The sequence below is a fragment of the Equus quagga genome, chromosome 11 (assembly GCF_021613505.1).
Source record: "Equus quagga isolate Etosha38 chromosome 11, UCLA_HA_Equagga_1.0, whole genome shotgun sequence".
NCBI classification, from domain to species: Eukaryota; Metazoa; Chordata; class Mammalia; order Perissodactyla; family Equidae; genus Equus; species Equus quagga.
In genome coordinates this window covers 90,107,809-90,131,388 of record NC_060277.1, presented here as the reverse complement: position 1 = coordinate 90,131,388, position 23,580 = coordinate 90,107,809, and the positions used below count along the sequence as shown (strand labels likewise).

The following is a 23,580-nucleotide window of genomic DNA, read 5'->3' as shown; positions in this document are numbered from 1 at the left end:
ACACTCTGGAAGAAAGCAAGTCAGCCAGAGATAACTTCTGTTAGCAGACTAGTTAGTTCTGCCTCAGAAGCAAGAACACAAAGGTATGATAATAAGGCCAAATGAAGGGCTTAATCCTTAAGGCCAATGAGTCAACAAACAACAACGTCGCCAATTCCGCTTCCAGGTTTACACCCAACAGAAAAGTCTTTCCCACGTGCACAAGAAGGTCTTCTGCAGTACTGCTTTTAATAGTGGGGGAAAACCTAGACGTCCATCAACAGAAGAACAATAAAATGTAGCAGGTTTATTCAGATATTAGAATACTATAGTTAAATGAATGAACTAGATTTTTATATATAAGCATTCATAAATCTCAAAAAATGAGAGGCAAGTTGCAGAAGAATATATACACAACAAAACATTTAAGTTCAAAACCAAAAAATACTGTAGATTGTTTATAGATATGTTCAATGTAGTAAAAACATAAAAACATAGGCAGGAGGATATATATCAACTTTAGGAGAGCGGTTAGAGGGAGGGGAAAGGGGAAATGGCAGGATCAGAGGGATATAAGGGAGACTCAAAGGAGACTCTATGACATTTTATTTCTTTTTTAAAAAAAGCAAGAAAACACTATTACTAGCAATTCCATTGCTAGGAATTTATCCTAAGGAAATAACTATACAAACATACATGATCTGTGTTTCAGGAAGCTCATCACCATGCTGCTAACTGGTTAGGGTACCACAGGGAAGTCCTGCACCATGCACATTTAATCATTTAATCTTTGGGAAAATCTTGGGAAAATGAGTGTGATGGTTAATTTTACATATCAACTTGGCTAGGCTATGGTGCCCAGATATTTGGTCAAACTCCAGTCTAGATATTACTGTGAAAGTTATTTTTTAGATATGATTAACATTTAAATCAGTGGACTTTGAGTAAAGCTGATTATTCTCTATGATATGGGTGGGCCTCATCCAATCAGTTGAAGGTCTTAAGAGAAAAAGATAGGTCCCTCAAGGAAGAGGGAATTCTGCCTCCAGACAGCCTTTGGACTCCAGCTGCAACATCAACTCTTTCCTAGATCTCAGGCCTGCCAGCCTGCCTTGCAGATTTCTGACTTCCCAGCCCCCATAATCACATAAACCAATTCCTTAAATTAAATCTCTCCCTCCCTCCCTCCCTCTCCCTCTTTCTCCCTCACACACACCCTCTATGGGTTCTGCTTCTCTGAAGAACCCTGACTAATACACTGAGACACTACCACGTCCAACATCACACAGTTGGTGTGGTAAAGTCAGATTTGAACTTTCTCTAACTCCCAAATTTGCCTCTTATGGGCAAAAAAAATATTTAAAACATGAATCCTGCTTACAGATGGTCAGTAACGTCTTAGTAGTCTTGAGACAGAACATTTTTCACTAGACCTCAACACTGCCACTTTTCATCTGGATGGTGCTTTATAGTTTCTAAAGCGTTTTCATTAATTTTCACAACAAATGGGGTTGGCAGAGCAGAGAGTAATCACGTCCACTTAGCAAAAGAGGAAATGAGTCTTAGAGGTTAAGTGACTTGCTCAAGATAACACGGCAAATGGCGAGGTGGAAGGCCCACACCCGCAGACTCCTACTCCACTGCTCCCTCCACAGCACTGATAGAGGAGCCAGAGCCATCGTCTACATCAAAGGCATGCAGCCTTGACGAAAGGGGCTTCTTTCTAGCCATCTCCTTTACTAGGCCAAGACCATTTTTGGTATTCTGTGGTGACAAAATAATATCACTGCTTTCCAAAAGTAAGCAAGTATCGGAAAAAAAATCAAGAAGTTTGCTTCCGGGAGGAGAGGAGAGATTCCAAAACAACTTCATTCAAATATCCCTATAGCACTTTATCAATACCTCCATTACTGAACTTTTCATATATCATACTGGAATTATCTGAAATTCCAGTACTTAGCATTAGACTACATAGTGGAACCAAGAGACAGAAGAGAGTTAATTACATGCAACTTCTCCATAGAATCGTCTAACTCACCTGGGACTGCCACAAAGAATTTCACAGCATCCCGGTGCCCATGGAAGCAAAGCTGTGCGTGTGCCATTGAACAATAGGGTATAAAGGTCCCTGGAGTCACTTTATCACTGTTTTCATCACCATATACTCGGATTACACTTCCAGGACGATTTCCTGGTGCTCCTGAGGTTTTATTTGCTGCAAGAGAAAAACCAAATACCAAATATTTTCCCCTGGAAAATAGTAATGATGCAAGAGGTTACTGGTTAATCCTTATGATATTATCTAAAAGCTACAGCCAGTTGAGATAAAACAAGGGCCGCAATGCCAATTCAAGACAAAGCTGGAAAAAAAGATATATAGCATGCTAGTTATTTTTAAGTACCTCAGTGAATGGAGTAGGGGATTTTGCCAGTCTAGCAATAACTAAGCTTACTTTTTAAACACATCTTCTAATTTTTGAAAAATCATTTTTGTTAACAAAATAAAACATCTGCATCTTAGGTATGCCTATTTTATTTTGTTTTTTAACCCCACTTTAGAAAACTAACCAGTTACATAGTTTAAAGTAAAGTAAAATAGTTACATACAGTTTGAATAAAATTTTTATAGTTTATCTTCTGATTTTTTGCCCCTGTGGTAAGAACATCTCCTTGAGGGCGGCGGTAAAAAGACGTGTTTAAAAGGACCCAGCCACTACAAGAGAGTAGCTTTTATTTACACCAGACTGATGCTTTTGCTGGATTATTTTAGAATGACCAGACTCACAAAACATCCCCCTTCCATGGGCAAGTAAGTGAATGAAAGAAACATGATTGGTAACAAGAGTAAACAATGTAGATTAATGACAGTTTTAAGAGATGTTTTGTGTTTTTATTGGAAGGAAAACAAAGTCTGAAAGAAAGTTCAGCTGCAACAAAAGATGATAAATAGACTAAGCTGCTGAGCAGTAGTTTGGTGGCCATGTAACAAACACTGAAAAAACAAAAACAAAAAAACACCTGCTGCGATGCAGTGACTGCAAGTGGATGACATTTAGGAACATTCAAGAGGGCATCTAGAGACGTGAGAACAGCCTCACAGTGGCTATCAAGCCAGGAAGAAGAGTTTGGTTCAGGATCTGCACTTACCCCTCAGCCCCAGTAAACGTCCCTGGTGGAGGATTACGGCTAAAGTGAGAGAGGAGGAAAGGGGACATGGAGAGGTGCACGACAGGGAGGAGAAGAATTACTGCGAGCCACCACTCTCAGCGTCTTCTATCTGGCAACTTGGCGTTCAAAGCTCCTAACTAAATTAACAAAGTCTAACTGGTATAACACCAAGTAACACACAAAGTTCTTACAAAGCCTCCACAGAATATCTCTGATCAAAAAGGACAGTTTGATTTACTGTGATTTTGCTTTTCTTAATTATAAAGCAATTTCAGTGAATAAGCAGTGAATAAAGACCATTTCCTAAATACTAATATTTCCCATTTTTCTTTAAGAAATCCTGTTCATACAACTATGCTAAAATGGATGGAACTTTAAAAAGTAAGTTCTTTATAAAAAGAACTGAAATGAATTCTGGGGATCCTAGAATCTCTTAGGAAATAAGAAGTGGTCTAAACATGTACATTGGTAAGTAATTGCAGAAAAAACAGCTGGGATTAAGAATTTAGGCTCTTTATAGGCTCCAGCTATACTGCCTTCCAGTCCTTGTCCCTTTCCCTTGAAAAAACGTGGGGCAATTCTGAGGTGTTTATTAACCCACTTTATGGACTTATGGCACTCGTTTTCAAACCATTTCCTGCTCGTGAATTTTGCAACACAAAAACACTCATTTAATGAATGATCAATGTAATGGAACAGAATATGAAAAGCATACAATGTACATTTTGTTCACAAAAATAATAATAACAGAACATAATATAGAAAACATACAATGTACAATTTGTTCACATTCTTTTCAAATACACGGGAGATGGTTTGTCTCCAGAATAAGGAAGGGCTTGCTGACCTCCTGAGAAACTTCTCCCACAACTTTTTCTAAACCTCAAATATGCCAAACGGAATATCCTAAACTAACTGCTAGGGAGATATGAACAATGAGAATGAATGTTGGGTAGTGTTTCTGGATACTGGTATAATAAAGCTGAAAGAAAAATGGACTTCCACTTTTATTTAAAAGCTGAAATAGGACTGTGATTCCTGAATTGAGAAAAACAGCTTCTCACAATGAAAACTTTTAATGATAAATATTGGCCCTGATACACAGAAACTGTTATTCACCGGAGTTTCTAAGTTTCATAGAAAGAGTAAAGGAACGATGGTTACATCTTTGCCACCAGCTTGATTTTCTGAATCACTACAGATTTGCCAACACCAAAACAACTCCTTCTGCCTGAATTCTGGACATGACTGTTCTCTGCAACTCTCCTGTCTGCACTACAACAGTTAACTACAATTATACTTACTTTCTGTCAATGGGATGGAGATGATGACACCGTTTCCTGTCCCCACCCACAAACGATTACAAGACACCATGAGAGCTGTGATCCGCACAAAGGAGAAGCCCAATTTTCCAGTACCTGTAGAGTGGGGGGAAATATTTTATTGAGAAACCAGAGCAGATGACATTCGAGGTTCCAAGTCCTTCAGAGTAGCTGGATTATTATAACAGAGAGCAAATGTGACAGAGTTAGCTGGATGTTTCCTGAAGGTGTACATCAAAATAAATTCTCATTTGGCTTTATCACCGGACAATTAATGGTTAATGGAAAAAGAAAAATCTAAAAGTGGCTGGCATTACATTATCATTCAGAAAGAAGGTACTGTTGATCAGGAAATATGACACAGGATTTAATTAGGCAGCTGCAAAATCGAACCAAACCAAACCACAAAACAAAACAAAAATCCTCGACAAAAATAAGAGTTTACTAGACTGGGAAATCAAATGTCTTTTGATTTTATAAGCTAAAAGAGTTCTGGTTTGCCTTAAATTTCTTTACATAGATAAAAAACTTTGGCTAACAAAATCTACACTCTTTCCTTGTTTACACATTTACGTTCTAAAGCAGTTTAGAAATTTTAGGACACTGTAGGCATATAATTTAGAGAGAATGAACGCCACTTTTTTAATTCAAGGGAATTTTTACAACTGATCTTATTTTCTGGGATTTGAGAGCCAAAACCATTAAACATTTAAGACAAACAGCGTTTAGTCACTCATAAGTTTTACTTATAAGAACTGAGGGTGATCATGGAATCACAGGGTTAGAAGGAGCCTTAACAACTATTCAGCCTAAGCTAGAGATCTTTAACCTATGGTCAAAGTATATCCCTGATTCTAGGCAGAGGGTACATAGGGCAATGACCCTAAAAAGGTTAAAAACCACTGACACAGTTCAACCTCTCTTCATAAAGGAAGCCTTTATGACTCCCTAATAGTCATATAGCACTATTAGGTGCTAAGAATACAGCATGGAACAAACCAGAGATGGCCTCTGCCCTTCATGGGGCTTATGGTCTGTGGGGCAGAGAGCCAGTAAACAAGAATCAAATAATACTGGTACAACCACAGTAATGATAAGCCCATAAAGGAAAAGTATGAGAGGACCTAAGTCAAACTGGGAGATCAGGAAAGGTCTCTTCTGGATGTGACACGTAAGCTACGACCTGAAAGCCAAGTAAAAAGGGACCTTCAAGAAGTTCTTCTTGAACATCTCAGGCAGAGGATAAAGAACATGTGAGGGCCCTGAAATGGGAAAGAACTTGCTGAATTTGGTCAGTGTGGGCAGAACAGAGTGAGTGAGGAGAGTGGTCCAGGCCATTTAAGTTCTTCTGGACATGTCACAAAACATCACCTCACTTAAAGGCAGGAATATTCTAAAAATGGCTGGCACTATGTAAGTGGAAGTATGTCACAGTGATATTTGCACATAGTTTGCTATGCAGAGAACAGACTGGAGTGGAAGTGAGAACCAGCTCCAAGGTTCATGGTTATCCAGCGGAGAAAGGATGATGGCCTGGCCTACAGGGATAGTGGTAGAGATAAAGAAGTACTTGATTTAAGATATTTTTGGAGGCAGACTTGACAGTTCCCGGTGATTGATTCAAGATGTGGGGAATAAGAGAGGAGTCAAAAATGATCCTAAATTTCCGTCAATAGCCACAAGGTAGATAGAGCATCTGGCCTGATAGTTTCAGTGAGAAGAGATCACTATTCCTGAGGCAATTTATTCGTTGGTTCTACTGAGCATTTGAGACCATTTAAAAATAAATCATTTTCAGGGCTGGCCCAGTGGCATAGTGGTTACATTCGTGTATTCCACTTTGGTGGCCAAGGGTTCCCAGGTTTGGATCCTGGGAACGGACCTAGCACTGCTCATCAAGCCATGCTGTGGCAGCATCCCACATAAAATAGAGGAAGACTGGCACAGATGTTAGCTCAGGGCCAATCTTCCTCACACACAAAAACAAAAAGAATTTTCTTTGATTGACAAAGATAAAATGCTGTGGAAGCTTACCTAACATTTTGCTTACATAAGGCTCAATGTCCACATCCTGTAGATGTTGATAAGTGTGTGCATGATAGAGACGGAGCGTGGAATCCAAACGAATGGAGACCCACACGCCATCACCCACCCATGCAAGCTGCCGCACTTGGCTCTCCTTCCTGGGGTGTGCATCAAATGATTTCTAGGAAAGATTGTTCAGGCACAATATTACTTTTATTACATAGGAGTTCATGTTTAAAAACTGTGCTAAGGTGCACAACAATTTGGCAGACTATATATGAAAAGAGGAGTCTAAGTGTTGTTTACACTTTAAATATGATTACTCTTATATACAGACACAACTACTTTTATCCTGAACTGCAAAACAAAATCAAGAACAAACAACTAAAGGATGCTGGATTTCAGCATTTTACAGTATATCAACTTAGGAAAGCAACACAGGCACATCCATACTATGTAACAGTGTTCAACAAAAAGACTGAATTTGATCTCAGGATTTTGTATGGTTGCAGAGCAATATACAAAGTAAGATTCTATTTATAATTAAACAGAAAGGAACCTACATTGCTCCGTGTGTGTGTGTGTGTGTGTGTGTGTGTGTGTGTATGTGTGTTTTTACATTTACAGAACAGATCTGGAAAAAAGACACCAAATGGTTACTTTGGGACTTGTAGGGAAGGGAATGGGTTTTGGGTCAAAGGGAGAAGGAGAACTTTTACCTTAAAATTTTCCTGCTGTAAGTTTTTCTTTTTTTTAAACAATTAGAATGAATTTATATATGATAGCAAAACTTTTAAGAAAGCAATGCTAAGAGGTTTTTCTTTTTACAACAAATTCTCACTGCTATCTTATTTCTCAGTCTGTGACATACAAATGGATTCGCCCAGATACACAGCGGGTGGTGGAGACTTGGGAATCTTCCTCCCAAACAATTCATACATAACTAAACAGATCAAGAACCACATATTCACGGGGCTGACCCCGTGGCCGAGTGGTTACGTTCACATGCTCCGCTTTGGCGGCCCAGGGTTTCACTGGTTCGGATCCTGGGTGCAGACATAGTACCGCTCAAGACATGCTGAGGTGGCGTCCCAAAGAAGGATATACAACTACGTACTGGGGGGCTTTGGGGAGAAGAAGAAGAAGAAGGATTGGCAACAGATGTTAGCTCAGGTGCCAATTTTCAAAAAAAGAATAAAACAAAAAGTCAAAACAAAACAAAACAACCACATATTCAAATAATACACGTAGGCATCTATGGATATTCAGACACACATTTAAACAATCATGGGTCAATATTCTTCCTTTTTTAAAAAAACTACTTCCCACCCTCATAGTCAAAAGTGGCAAGAGCAGTGAAGCAACACGGAAAGCTAAGATGCTATCCAAGGCATCCTCAAAGCGCCCTAAAACACACGACTCAGAAAACAATTCCTAAAGAAGCTGAAAAGAATGAGTCTTCAGATAATTCAAATTCAGTAAGTACAGAAAACATGGGTTAACTTGCCTCTATTTTCATGGCCTTTGGTTGAACCACATAGATTTTGTTCCTGTAACCACACCAGACTTTGTCATGTACCACAGTCATGCATCGGATGGAATGGTGAGGCCGTCCAAGGTCTAACAGATGATAGTTTGACAAATCCCACTGCCCGTCTTTAAAATAAGAAATATGATTATTAGCTAATGCACACACTTTTTACTCAATTTTAACACAAGAAACATTCTATTTGGGTGTATAAGGAAATTTATTGATGAAGCACCCCAAAATACGTGTATTCAGTGTATCTTTTATTTGCAGAGACTGTGTTCTCTTATTCTATAAACTGCAAAGTTGGGGAAGCAAAGGTCATCTGGCCACCTAGTTCTCAACAGCAGTCATGCTCTCAACAGCAGTCATGCGATAAACTAGTTATAAGTTATCAGTTTATAATAATATTTTAAGAATTAGAATAGATTTAAGGTTATTTTTTGGATAATCTCTCACTCACTTGCATTTTGATGTAGTTTCTTGAATTCAAAGGCAACTCACTGGTAACACTTTAGGAATTATGCAAACTATAATTTTAGTGATGACAGAAATACAAATGAGAACCAACCACTGGAAGCTTGCTTTTCCTTGTAGCTTTGCTTGAACAATTTCAGTGAAAGAAAGTGCACTGTCTCACAAAGCAGCTGTTCCATTTTCAGAAAGCTATAATTGTCTGAAAAATATTCCCTGTACCTAGCTAAAGTCTGTCTCTTTGTATGTAATCGCCCTTTAGTCTGCAATTTTGCCCAATGGAAACAGAATAAATTCAGTCCCGCTTCTTTGTTACTGCCCTATGGCTTCTTTCCAAGCATCCTTGGCATGTATTTTGTACATACTACAGTTTATAGACCTTTCATCCTAACTCTGCTTTGTCCACATCCATTTAATATGTTGTCTACCTACCAGAGTGGAGCAGTATTATCATTGGCCCTATTCTGGACACCAGTTTCTAGGAGGCTTAAGATGTTAACTAACTTGTATTCAGTTTGTAGTCAATCTTCAGGTAATTCTCACTCTTCAGACATGTCTCCTTCATCTTACTCTTCTGAACCCAAATGCAGGACTCTACATTTATCTTTATTAAATGTATTTTGTCTGTTCTGTCACTATAATTTTGGATTCAGTTTACCAAAACATTTATTATTCCATTTTTTCTAGGCTCTTCCACTTATTAGCTGAGTGACCACAAACAAGTGATTAAAACATTCCGTGCCTCAGTTTTCTCATCTATAAAATGAGGATGACATCAGAACCTTTCCCTTAATTTGCTAAGAGGATTAAACTCAGAGAAAGTCTGTAAAGGGTCTGAATAAGGTGAAACAGAGCCCTCTCGCTCTTGGAAGACATGGAGTCATAAACCAGCAATCTCTAGGCAATGGCCAGCTACAAAGGTACCCAAGTACCATCTACCCCACATTTCTCCAAGCCCAAAAGGATATGAGACTTTGGGGAAAGCTTTGCTAAAATCTGAATTCGGTGTATTTGTGTTTATATAATATTTCCTTGATCTACCAATCTAGTAGGTAGAAATAAATTATCAGTTTTGGTTGATACATATACCAAGGAGTTATGAAGTGTTACACGCTCAATTCCCTCAACTTAATTAACTCAGTGCAGGTTTTCTGACACCACCACCTTTTCATCTATAGATGATGGAAACACTGGTTTTAAAGGGGAAGAATATAAATAACATGACATGAAAATGATTAAACCTTACCCAATTAAAAGTTCTTTATAGGAACTTTCCAGATGTAAGGGATGCAAATTATTTTTAAAATACTGAACAAAAGAAAAGGTAGTCTCTCACTAAATTTTCCTCATAAATATATGAATGAAAAATAAATGTCTCCATGTCACATTATATAAGAGTACCATGAAATGACAAGCGACTTGTTCGTTATGGTAAACATATTTTCCCTGAGTTATATAAACTATTAACATATGCCCCCAGGCAGGCACTCACATATTTACTGATGTCATATGTTGTTACCATTCAGTTTAAACCTTTATTCCTTCTCCTATTAACTATCATTTCTTTAAATATAAGAAGCCAATCTGCTTGAAAATGCTTTTGCAAAGCAACACATTGGTGTAGATGTTATACATTCATAACAACTTACCGACTCCTCTGTGAAAGATGGCAAGGGTACCATCAGCCAGGGCCACCAACACGATTCCTTTCACATGTCTGCAACAGGGAAAGGGATTTCAGAACTTCCATTCGGGAGTACGGAAGGGACCACATGCCACTGAACTAGTTCAGAGGCTCTCCAAGGGCCAATCTGTGACAGATAAGGAGCCTACGCCAGAACCTAAATGAACACACTCTTTTCTTCATTGAGGACGTCTTCCTATGAAAATGTCCGCTGAACTAAATAAACAGCATGTGTGGTGACTCAGTTGTTTCACTTTCTGGTCCAAGCTCCTCATTGCAGACTATTGACAAAAGGTCCACAGACCAGAGACACACACCTTGAGTGGAACTAACAGCATCAGCTCTGTGAACTTAACAGACAAACGGTCTGATTTTTGATAGTCAACATATAGAAAAGGACTAAGTAAATGAATGCCCCAACCAACATATTCACAAAATATAAAGAATATTCTAAAACATATATAAATTAACAGGTATTAATTGGTTCTCTCCTCAAAGTATTAAAGAATTCACCGCATGGTGAGGAATCAACCTGGCAAGTTTTCTCTTCTACTTAAAGTTTTCTATTTTACTTTCTAGTTAGAGTTTCAATCTCACTCAACTTATCTAATTCCATAAAGAGGGTAAAAAAAAATCTGGATGCTGATTTAGTCAAGAAGTACACGTTAGCTTTAATAGTCTTAAAATCTAGTTTGTACCAAAACACATATTTTTAAAAGGAAGAATTTCTAAAATAAAACTTACACAATACTGAGAATCGAATCTTTAAGTTTAATAGAATGGAGACATTTCCTCCACTGGGCTACAGATGAATGGACATACAAACTGCAAGAACAAAATCAAGACTGGTAAGGCATAGAGAACATCAAGTCATTCCTTATATCTACTAATGACCACAAAGGTCCCTCGGGAGGAAAGACGAGTAACATAAAAATTTGGGGCAAAAACAGCAAGGAGAGTAAGCATAGGCCTAGGGCAGAGAAATAAGCTGCTTTAGCAACAGAAACACATGAAAAGTGAAAAGTCAGAACTAGAATAATTCATGGTCAGTTAGTTTCAGGCTACCCCATACTTCAGAGCCCTTAGCTAAAATCTTTTTTTAAAAATTATTGTACTTAAAGAAAAAAACGATCGTACTTTTCTACTATGCTGAACTGTAACTCTCTGATGACAGAGCGGTTTATTCCAGGGAGTGGCACACTGTGGCTCACGGCCGAATCCAGCCCTCTACCTGTCTCAGTACAGTCTGCAACTAAAAGCAGTTTTTACACGTTTGGGAAAGGTCAGAAGAAGACATACAAGATTTATATGAAATTCAAACTTCAGTGTCCAAAAATAAAGTTTTATTGGAGCATAGCCACATTAATTCACTCATGTATTGTTAACACAATGGCTGCTTTTGCACCACAACAGAGTTGACAAGTTGCTACAGAGATCATATGGCCACAAAGCCTAAATATTTCTTATCTGACCCTTCATGGAAAAATCCTGCCAACCCTTCATTTTGTAGGACTAGACCCCTATGGAAAACACGCACTAGTGAGCTTGCTTAACCTTTGGAAAAGCACAATTTTGGAAGACTCCCCACACTACTAGAAAGTGAACAGACCACATAATATTAGTTATCATCTCCTAAGATTTCAGACTGTGATTTGTTCTGGTTTTCCTAGGAACTGCTTAAGAAGTCATGTTTGGAATTGGGCCTTTCTGCAGCCAGATACATTAGTAATTAATTTCCGGTATTTCCTGAACACACTCTAGCCTATATAAACCTTCTATGCATAAATCATTCTCTGCCTCTATGCTGTTCAGGATCTTCTATTTCTGGATCACCCAGATTTTAAAGTTTTATTTACCTCTTCTTCTAAGAATATTATATAAAGGGAATGCTCTGTGACAAAGAAACATATGGTTTACCATTTAAAACCAATGCAAGTCCAGTTTATGAGGTAGTTGCAATATAACCTCAAAATGTGTATATATATAAGTGTTTGCTTTAATATGTACTTGTTGTTTGCATTGTATGTACCACAGTTTACTTATTTATCTTCTGATTTCAAAAGCAAAAGTAAAAGACTAAAGGCACGCTAATATAAAGAGTTGGCACCTACCAGCCATTCTGGGCTCCAAGCCACATAGTTGGTAAAAGGCTGCTCATTTTCTGGGCTTCCTCTCTCACCAAGTCTTGTTCATTTGGCAATACTGGTATTTGATCTTTATACACATCTGAGTCATTACTGGGAAAGGTGGGGCAAAAGGAAAAAAATCTGAGTATGCTTACCTACAATTTTCAGAGATTGATCATTCTTATGCTTTAGTTTACAGTTAAAAAAAAACAGATCAAACACTAAAATTCCAGAAAAGCCAAAGTTAAATGCTTACATTAAATATTTCAACAAGTGTACCAGAAGTACCATTAATATACTAGGAGGCCCAAGGTGCAGATAAGAGAGTTAAGACATGGTAATGAATTGCAGCAGTTAATCCAGACTACAATGATGGTTCTCCCTTACAGTTATTCTGAATTTTATGGATTTCTTCTGGGGAGAGAGAAGAGGGAGGGACAGTTTGTTTTAAAACCACACACACACACAGATGGGGGATGAAGTATAAAGAATTTTCTAAAATAAATTAGTAAGTTGAAATATACATGTATTCTACCCCAAAACTTTCTTTCTTTTGGATTTTCAGAGCACATTTAGAAAAAGGTATAACTGGGTTATCAAATTCAAAACAGACAAATCAACCTACTAATTATAAAAAAAGTCTTTATTCTTAAATTAACAATTAAATGTTAATAGGCACTTGGTTGCTCTATACACTAAGAGGAAGAATATTAAATTGTAAAAAGGATCCATTTTAGATGGACCCTCATCGCCTTTCTGTCAGGCCTAGAGAAAGCAAGAAAGAAGATTAAAGAATTCACTAAATGGGCCTGATTCACCAGTCTTTTAAAGGAAGAACCTAAAACAAATTGTTTTTTAATAAAATGTTTGCCAGAAAACTAAAATCAAAAAGGTCATTCAAGCCCCCAGGGGAAACTGAAATAATGGCAAATTGAAACAATGGCCAATTTCTGCTGATAACTAGAGTGGGAGTGAAAGCAGGCACGAGGATTAAAATGGCAAAGTTATTGACAGAATGGAAGAGTGAGTACAACAATTCAAAAGAAAAAAAAAATCACACTGAGGAGAAAGTGACCACGAAGATTTTGATTAAGATACTTCATTTTAAGTTGGGAGGAACAGAGAATAAATGGGAAAAAAATATCCAGAGAGAATCAAGTGGAATAGATGAAGATATAGTGGGAATAAGTCATGGCATCTAAATCTGCCAGAACAATGCCAATTAGTGGGAATATTTTGGCTGCTTGAGATGATTTTGCTTCCTTTTATGTGTGTCCTTATGTGGTTTCCTAAGTTGTTGACCCATTTGTGTACCTTGACTGATAGACTGGCGAGAGGTCTTCAGGTATTTGAACTCCCAAAGGATCTGTAAAGACATGCTCTGTGTACACGCCAGTTTGGGAGATGTCCACAGTGTCTTCAGCTGACCCCGCATTGCCTTCTGTGGCTTCAGTTGCTTCTTCTGCTGTTGGAACATTTTCATCAACTTCACTATTTTCTGCTTCCTTTTCTATGGAATAAATAAAACATGCTAACTATTCCAAGTTTGAGCTTTCTTCCAATAATTTCACCACACAAACCTCTGCTATCGAATTCCATTCTGCCTACCCCTCTACACACACTTTATCATGAAATTGAGAATTCCTGACTTCATTTAACAGTCAATGACAGCATCTTCTTTCAAGCTCTTTCATCCTTGTCACTTTAAGATCTAAACTAAGTCCATCATGAGGCATCCGGGATAGGCTTGGACCCTATAGAGATAGTACATAAGGAGGACAGAGATACCTGGTGGTTTTTCCATCACCGGAGAAGCACCATTGGTACTAGGGGAAGTGGCAGCTGCTGTCACACCTTCTGTGGAACAACCAACCACCGTGATGCCTCCCAACAGGCTGTCTGTCTCTGCTGAGCTAGTGCTTGTCATGCTTCCACATAAAGACGCTTTGTCAACCTGTCCTGATTCTGACAGCTCTTCTCCTGCAGGGTAGTCTGTTTCTCGCGCTCCTGAAAAACAAGATCAACCTTCTTTCAATAGCTAAGTAAACTCCTGTAAAGAGCATTTTCTCCATTAAGGCAACTATAGGTCTGAAATAAGAGTGTGCAGGGGAGACAAATAGCTATTTGAATCTACTGCCAAGATGGCAACTTTAAATATTATTTCAATTAACCTTCACAAAATGAGATAGTAGCTTAAAAGATTAAGATAATACTTCTATTAATGCAAGCAGAAGTAAACATGAAAATGTCAGAAATGACTCTTCTGTTCTTAACACGAGCTCCTCAGCAGTCACCTAACATGAGGTTAAAAACAATGAAATTTAATTATATCTGACAAGGCAGCAAAAAAATTTTTTTAACTATCAAGATTACTATGTGAAATATGGACTTCCACCACTATTTAAAAATTAATCAGGGGCTGGCCCTGTGGCTGAGTGGGTAAGTTCATGCACTCTGCTTCAGTGGCCCAGGATTTTGCCAGTTTGGATCCTGGGCACGGACCTAGCACTGCTCATCAAGCCATGCTGGGGTGGCGTCCCACACACCACAACTAGAAGGACACACAACTAAAATATACAACTATGTACTGGGGGGCTTTGGGGAGAAGAAGGAAAAATAAGATCTTTGAAAAAAAAAAAAAATTAGGGGCTGGTCCTGTGGCTGAGTAGTTAAGTTCGCGTGCTCTGCTTCAGCGGCCCAGGGTTTTGCCAGTTTGAGTCCTGGGTGTGGACACGGCACCGCTCATCAAGCCATGCTGAGGTGGCATCCCACATGCCACAACTAGAAGAACCCACAACTAAAAATACACAACTATGTACCGGGGTGCTTTGGGGAGAAAAAGGAAAAATAAAATCTTAAAAAAAAAGGGAAAAAAAAATGAAAATTAATCCCCTTAGGTGTACACAGTGTCATAGATATTAGTAAGACACTTAAAAATGAAGCATCTGCAACATAAAGATGAATCTCTTCAGTTTTCTTTATGTAGAAAGCTGTTTTTATTTATACCACATTAAAAATATTATTGTAGTAAAATATACATATATATATAACATAAAATTTGCCATTTTAACCATTTTTAAGTGTACAACTCAGCGGCATCACATTCACAATGTTGTGAGGCCATCACAACTATCTATGCCTAAAACTTTTCCATCGCCCTATATAGAAAATCTGTACCCATTAAACAGTAATTCCCTGTTCCCCAAGGTCTCCTGGCCCCAGCAATCTCTAACCTGCTTCTGTCTTTATGAATTTGCCTTGTCTAGATGGCGCATATAAGTGGAATCATACAATATTTGTCCCTTTGTGTTTGGTTATTTTACTTTGCATAATGTTTCCAAGGTTAATCCACGCTGTAGCATGTATCAGAATTTCATGTCTTTTTATGGCTTATCAATATTCCATTGTGTAGATGTATCAGGAAGCTCTTTAAATTTTAAACTAATGTTTTCACATGATGTAATATTTAATCCCGAACTTTGGAAGGCCTTCCCTTACTAATCAATCTAAACAGCTCCTTGTCCTCTGCCTCCCATATTACCATTGTTTTATTTTCTTCAAAACATCCCAAAATATCTTATTTAGTCATTTGTTTCCACTTTTTTTTTGGTCTTCCCCAAATAGAACATAAATTCCATGAAAGTGGTTCATAACTATATCTCCAGTAACCAACTCAGTTCCTGCCAGGAAGGAGGTGTGGACGGTGGGAAGAGGTGCACGACTCACTCTTACCTGGCACACTAGCTATACACAGAACGTGAGAGTTGCAAACCGTGAAACTGTCTAGGACGTTGCCCGGTTGAACAGCATCGATAATGATAACTTTCGTAGCTGAATGAGTGCTGGTGCAGATCCAGACTAGACTGGATAATTCTTCTTGATTTCTCAACTCCTTCTGCTGTTCCTGTGTAGGCAAAGTAAGAAAAATGAATGTTTAAAATGATATGTACATGTAAATATTCATAAGGCTGTGCCATTATAGTAAAGGGCAATAATATTTCAAGTTTATTTCCAGATTATTTGAAAAGCTGAAAATACACCATCTTTCTATATTAATTAGACTAAAAACTAGCAGTTAAAGCAGATTAGTGATAAAAATGTTCTATATCTTGATTGTGATGGTTGTCACCTAAGTGTATACATTTGTCAAAACTCTTTGAACTGTACCCATTTCAAATACATACTTTATTGTATGTAAAATATATCTCAGTAAAACTGATTTTAAAAAGAGAGAGAGGGTGAGGAGTAAGCAAGGACAGAGTAATCCTAATTAGAAGTTGGATCCAGAAGTAAGTTTTGGATCCAAGAGCTAAACTAATAGTCTCAGAACCAAGGAGGTCAAACGTTAGTGCACGCACTCACCTTAAGTTCCTGATCTAACTTGTCTAAACTACTCTGAGATGCACTGCGCTGTTTACTGCCTTCTGCATCCAAACCAGCAACATCCTTGTAAAATACACTTGCTCCAACAACAGAACCACCATCTCTGGTCTTCCCACCTGATAAATTGACTCCAACAGCACACCACAGCTTTTTGGGTTAAAAAATAAAAAAGGTATTAAGCAATTTTCTCTTTAAAAATGTTTAGAACTTTTCACATTTCTTTAAAAAATCTAATGATTATAAACATAGCCTTTAATATTCAAAGTATTCCAGTCTAAAACTACAAAATGAACAATAACTTCATCCATAGAAGTAGAACTTAAACACTTTTGGTTTAGGAAAAAGATCCACCCAGAGTTTACGAAACATTTCCTTCAACTTCAAAATTAATTTACCTTCATCGATGTATCTTTTTCATCTAGAGGTCTGAGATAAACAGGCACAGGTAAATTTTTCATCTTATTTTCCCCTTGACCATTGGTTACCTAATAATTGGGAAGGGGAGAGAAGGCCATCGGTGAGCCTCATCAAAAGTGAACTGACAGAAACATTGAGACATGAGCAAGCGCTGCTGTTACATATTTATTCTTTGAAATCAAGTTCAAGTTAATTTTGTCACTCTTATTTGAAAAATAAGAAAAAATCAAGTGGCAATTAGAGAAAATAAACAAGATGCTATGGGAGCTCAGAAGAGACACACTAATTCGTGTGTGTGTGGGAGGGAGTGAGTGTGCGTGTGTGTACGCATGTGTCGAGTCGTTTACAGGTAGGGAATACAGAATAGATGGGTAAAGTTCCTGAAGACCTGAATTGAGTTTTAAGTCAACAGTTTGAAAGGCTCCACGACAATGTCTTTTTAAAACTTGTAAACAATAGATGCTGTTTTTTTAAAAAACAAAATCTTCAGATATTCCAACAGAGCAGGATACCTCAAGTTCCACGCACTCGGCCACCTCCCGTCGACCCCTCTCCCTTCTCACAGACTCAGAGGCATTTCTTCTGAGCTCTAGGGCTGTTTTCTAAAACAGCCTGAAAAGCACTGCCCCCAACACTTCTCTAAATGTTTGCCAAGCCTATGCAGCTTGAACCGAGCAGGTCTGGGGTATGTGTTTCGATCTCTTCGTGCACAGGCACACTCTTCTCTCCCTGCATGTTCCCCCAGAAACTCTTCCCACGGGCACACGTCACCTGTTTGTACTTTTGAGGCAGACTCCAGCCGAAAGCCTGCACTCTACCATCTTCCTTCTGAACATGCGCCTTCACCTGGCGATACTGTTCTCTCTTTTGTTCTCTTCGTGAGGCTAAACTAGCTTCAGTTCTAAAAGGAAAAGAAATTTCTTTTCTTAATTAAGTGAATATAAAACAGCTTATCTCCCCTCTCCTGCTAAAATAGCAAAAACAACAACAAAAAATTACCTTTGTGTCAGATACTTCATAGACACGATATAATTTAATCCTAATACCTCTGAGATAGGTTATCACACTCATTTTATAGGCAAAGAAACTGGGGCTCTGAGAGGTTAACTTGCCCAAGTTCATGTACCTAATGAGTAGCAGAGTCAGGATGGAAAACCAAGTCTTATTGACACCAAACAAAATATTCAAACATTAGGATAAAGGTTAATACAGGCCTTTAACATTTCTATTAACATTAACCACTGTTGTCATACCAAAAATGAGACATTAAAAAAAATCCTTCTCTTTGGAAAACTGTGAAATGCAATTTTCATAAAAGGTGTCGACTATGAGTAATTTACTTAAAGGTAGCCAAGTTACAGACATAGTTTCTTTGTAGATTTATCTGAACCCTTATAGCTGATCTGATCAGGGGCAAGAATATTCTGAACTGTTAACTTATTTAGGGCATAACCACTAGTCTGGAAAGTACTTACTCTTCACTGAGGAAATCAAAGGCTTTGGACTTATCCCCAGGGAGCTGAGATAAGGTGCTGCTTCTTTTCTTGACAGAAGGAGTAACATGAGAGGTGGGTGCATTGTACTTCAGATTAACAGGTGGTTCGGGCTTCTTAGCAGTATTACTTGAGGAGCTGAAAAGTCGGCTAAAACTAAAAAGAAAAAAAGTCTATGTGTGTTTGTGTGCATAACTGTATGCATTACATGCACTGTGAAGAAAAATCCATAATTTCCCACAAATTCCAGAGTGCTTTTACAAGGCAATGGGTTAGAAGCTGCAAAAAGATTTTTTGTTATCACACACTGCAGCCTTAGCAATAACTCACAGCCAAACTCAGACATTCAGGAAAGAGAAACTATTGCTTAGAGTAGCAGATTCCTCTTCTTTAATTAACAATTCCCATAATGAAAGGAAGAAGCTCTTAAGTACAGGGAACTTTTCGTAATGAAGAAATAAAATAAGATGGTACTCTTAGCTAGCTCCAACTTGGTGCAAAGTAAGACTGGTTGTTAAACAGCAAGGTTATGGCTGCATGGTTTGAGCAGAAGCTTGGTATGCCAGTTCTAAAATAGTTATAATAAAGTACAAGAACACATATTACCATTTTAACATACATCTTATATACCCTCTTATTAAGCTCAATTTAAATAACTATTTTCACATCACTCAAAAAAAAAAAATTCAACACTTCTATTAAGTAGCAGATTTACCAAAAAGGGGTAAGTTTTCAACAAAGTAAATGCACAGTACTTCTGGCACAAACATAATTCAAGTCCAAAACACATAAACACACACTACTCAAACCCCACAAATACTAAATTTCTAATCTTCACCCTGTTCCTTACAATCACACAACCAGTGAATCAGTAACTTATTTAATGAGGAGCCAGGTAATTATCAACTCTACGAACAATTCCCCATTATTTTATTTAATTTAGCAGAGGATTCCACCAAATGCATAACCAACATGATGCAGCTTACGATAGCATTATTTTTTGTCCTCAAGAACAGCCTTACCGAGCTGGCACACTAAGTATCAAAAAGAAGAAGTTCAGTTTAGCTATATACCCCACATTTGCAAAAGAAAGAAGACACAAAATCATTCTTACAAATAAGTTTTGACTGTAATCTTCTTGCCTCAAAGTGCTGTCTAATGTCTTTATGTGTTGTTAGATACTTACAACTGCCAAATGCTTGACCTTTTTTTTTCCTGCATGGCTGGATTTTCTCTTGATGCTCTACATTAAAAAAGGAAAAAAAAGAAAGAAAAATTGTGTTATCAGTGAGATGTTCTAGCTTTCTATCTGAAAAACAAGCAACCCAAGAAGTTCATGGGATACACAGAGGAGAGTCAACAACTAAACTCAGTAAATGGTAAGTGGCCCATCCCGTGTCAGGCGGTCTGCTAAGGCTCGTCCGACAAAGGTAAACAACATATCATCCCTTCCTCAGAGAGCTCCATCTACGGAGAGAGACAAGGCTGTCACCTGTGCTGGACAGTCAACATGCCTGAATGTTAATATTAAAAAATTTTTATTGAAGCGATATCCTCCAACTCTCCCTTTTAGCAAAATATTGCCTTGTAAATCCCTGTCTTCACATAAAGGTCTCTATCGCTTTAACTCCCAGCTCTCACAAAACAGCTTGTAACTTGACTGTTCTGATGGGTCATTTTTCACAGGACTAAAACTCTTCCATCACTGAAAAGACGATCAGGGAAAGGGATAAAGTGGATTGATAGGTAATTCAACAAAATTTCAGAAAATAAGGCATTCCAAGCTGATTTAGCAAGGGGGTAAGAATCTTGTCACCACTATCAGGGCCCCCTTTCCACCATTTAAAAAAATTTTTTTTTAATGTTTTAAAAACATTTTGTAATTCAATGGAAAAAGTTAAAAGTAAGTTACCATTTCTTTTCACTTGCTGACTACCACTTGGCTGCTAGAATTAAAAATAGTTATGAGAAGTGGAACCTGCCTATATGCCTCAGTTTTTAAAATATTTATTCATTATTTATAGTACCCATTAAATGCTGGAGTTAAGAACACACTTCTTAGTACATTAGTTTCTTTGTCCAATAAATAAAGATTAGAGTATTGATCTCCTTCCTTCTTAGCAGTTATAAGCAATTACAATTTTTCAAAACTGTAAATGTGCTATATGAAATACTTTGTTCTCATATGACTCTGGTAAAGGATATATAAATTGTTAAATAAATGATAAAATCATAAGGAAGTAAAAGTTGGAGGTTAGGAAATACATTCATAAACTTTAAAACAATGTGTCAGTTGTGCACCGTTACTGGTAAATCTGATGTGACAATCCAAACTAAAAAATCTGGGCAAATTAGGTGGCAACTAATTTACAAACTTTTCATAAGCTTTTTCTAAATTAAAGTAAGGAATACTGTTACTAAGAATATGACCGTTAGATGGCAGCACTAGGTGAGACTTAAGATCCAATTGACATAGGTGTCAACAGAAGTTGCATTTTGCATGAATAGTCAGAAAGGGAGGAAAATCAAGCAAGAGTATTTTGTAGGAAGATACTAAGTAAAAATGATTTAGTTTCCTATGTGATGGATGAAATTTATATCTTTTCCTAACTTTACTGCAAAAGTAGTGTCAATTTCTATTTTGAAAAATGAAAATTTTCTTTTGAAAAATGACTATCATCCCTAAGTTCATCACAATTGCCTTTTAGAAGTCCTGGGACTTCTAAACATTTTTCAAGAGCCCTTACTGGCCCAAAAGACACCCACTTTGATCGCATTTTGTTACTAATTTCAAGTGTAACTTTAGAAAGTCTCTCCTATTAACAGAGCAAGGGCCTTGGATCCCCAAGAAGGACTCTAGCTGTGAATGAAGGAATATTCAAACCTAGGAAACAACAGTAGAAAACATCAGAGGAACTTCTCATACGAACCGAATCATCTCTGTCCATCGAACAGCTTCCTGGAGCTCCATCAATCTCTCTTTATACTGGTTTCTCTCCATTAGAACTCGGGCCATTTCTACTCTAGTAAACCGCTTCCTCTGGGCTGTGGGAATATCACTCTATAATGAAAAAAAGACTATAGATCACTCGGAAGCCTTTATCTGTTTTGGCATTATCTCAGACTTAAGCAAAATCTTTAAGCTTTTAAACGTTCTTTAATTTATAAACTAATGAATCACTTAAATAAAAATGGCTTTATAAAAATAAAATCAATAAAGAGATTTAAATAATTACTTATGACTGAAAAGAGGTAGACGATTTAATTTCTGAATATAAATACAGATATTTGAATGTATTATAAAGGAAATACAAAGAATAGTGCAGATTTTGAACTAAAATGAAGAAAGTTAACTGTTATCTACATAGATTTAAAACGGTCACCTGGAAATGTTGCTCTAACAACATTATTTTAAATTCATGTTCTATAACAAATGCTAGTTATTCAGAAATTAGTTACAAGTTAGTTCCAAAAGGGGTTCATTTATCAAACTACCAATCCATATATACACCCAAGGACAGTGCAAAATGTAAACTTACTGGAAAGTTACTACCAAGGTACCCAACTCTAATTAATACAATTAAGATGGAGACCACTCTATTAACCAGAATTCTTCTTAGGGAGAATAGGGAATGTGAATAGGGTAAAACCCAGAAGGCCATGCTCCAGTCAACTTGCTTCTCTTGCTGGTTTCTAAAGGCTCTTCTGAGAGGAAGGTTGGTTTAACTGTAGGGCTTTTATTTTGCTGAGTGGAGTATGCACATTTTGGATCAAAGCTGAAAGGCTTGGGACAGTAAGAAAGAGACTGAGCTTAGCCCTCAGCAGTCTCTTCCTTTGTCCTCCTGCCACAGAACTTGGCCTCTCCTTTAAACAAAAGTTAAAGAACAAATGATTAAAGGACTTTGTGTTTGCAACATAGCAATCCCACTACCAGGTACATAACCTGGAGAAACCAGGAGACCTGTACCATAACGTTCATAACAATCACATTGTTTATGGTTGTAAAAGCTGAAAACAACCTAAACATTAATAGGAAAACAGATACAAAAACTGTCATATATTCATATAATGGGGTATTATAAAGCAGCGAACATGAATGAACTACAGCACTATACTACAACACAGGTGGATATCAAAAACATAACACTAAGTAAAAGAAGCAAGTCTCCAATGTAACCACGGGACTAGTTCAAACTGACCCCATCTTATCAACAGAGTGTTAAAAGCTGTACAGAGCCAAAAATTGCAAGCCATGTAGCCAGAGTGTGCGCAGAGGAGAAAATCTTGACCTGAAATAATACTGTCAACCAAAGATTCTGCCCCCCACGGAAGCAAAGGACTGGAACTTGAAAGCTGGACTCATCAGAAACAAGGGGTCTGCTGTCTAGGAAGATTCAGTGTTAATGCCCCTTCTACATCTTACCATAAATGTTTAAAGTCCTCCAATCAAAACCTGCCCCATCAGCGCTTCTGCGTAACAGCCTGCTCCCCCTAACCTCTTAGACTGTGCCCCAAGTCCTGGATGGGGGAGACAGATTTGAGAGGCTTGCCTCCTGTCTCCTTGCTGGTCAACCTGGCAATAAAGCCTTTCCTTTTCTCAACAGCCAGTGGCGTAATTATTGGCTTTTTATGTGCGTCAGGCAGAGAAACCCCTTTTTGTGCAGTAACACCAAGACTAAATACAGTATAAAATGCAAAAAAAAAGAAAACTAAACCATACCTTGTATGTGTGTGACATGATAACATTTTTTTTTTTAAAGGTAAGAAACTGAGAAATATAAGATAGTAGTTTCCTTGGGAGGGGCAGAGCACAGAGTAAATTCAATGTCTGATAATGTTATAGTTCTTAGGTTGGGTGGTAGGTTCACAATGTTCATTTATTGTAATGTAATGTTATTATTCACAGCTTACACGTTACATGTTTTTTATATGTATCAAATATTACATAAAAAAATACAAATAAGAGATTGAAGTGGCACCA

The 23,580-nt window shown here is 37.6% G+C and overlaps 1 protein-coding gene across 13 annotated transcripts in view; it reads right to left on the bottom strand.

Annotated features, from left to right (window-relative positions):
• SPAG9 (sperm associated antigen 9) overlaps nt 1–23,580 on the bottom strand; it is a 126,467-nt gene that overhangs the window by 8,583 nt on the left and 94,304 nt on the right. For 5 of the 13 annotated variants that reach the window (XM_046674592.1, XM_046674595.1, XM_046674604.1 and 2 more), the window contains 18 exons: nt 21,530–21,660; nt 19,786–19,842; nt 19,622–19,633; nt 18,582–18,755; nt 17,878–18,007; nt 17,085–17,174; nt 16,669–16,836; nt 16,039–16,210; nt 14,095–14,313; nt 13,621–13,816; nt 12,292–12,417; nt 10,925–11,005; nt 10,146–10,213; nt 8,002–8,150; nt 6,504–6,675; nt 4,452–4,565; nt 3,127–3,165; nt 2,018–2,194 (listed from right to left, as the gene is read on the bottom strand). In XM_046674592.1, coding sequence (XP_046530548.1) covers nt 2,018–2,194; nt 3,127–3,165; nt 4,452–4,565; nt 6,504–6,675; nt 8,002–8,150; nt 10,146–10,213; nt 10,925–11,005; nt 12,292–12,417; nt 13,621–13,816; nt 14,095–14,313; nt 16,039–16,210; nt 16,669–16,836; nt 17,085–17,174; nt 17,878–18,007; nt 18,582–18,755; nt 19,622–19,633; nt 19,786–19,842; nt 21,530–21,660 — 2,275 coding nt within the window. The remainder of the gene's footprint in view (nt 1–2,017; nt 2,195–3,126; nt 3,166–4,451; nt 4,566–6,503; nt 6,676–8,001; nt 8,151–10,145; nt 10,214–10,924; nt 11,006–12,291; nt 12,418–13,620; nt 13,817–14,094; nt 14,314–16,038; nt 16,211–16,668; nt 16,837–17,084; nt 17,175–17,877; nt 18,008–18,581; nt 18,756–19,621; nt 19,634–19,785; nt 19,843–21,529; nt 21,661–23,580) is intronic. The other 8 variants (XM_046674593.1, XM_046674597.1, XM_046674603.1 and 5 more) reach the window with 3 other exon arrangements.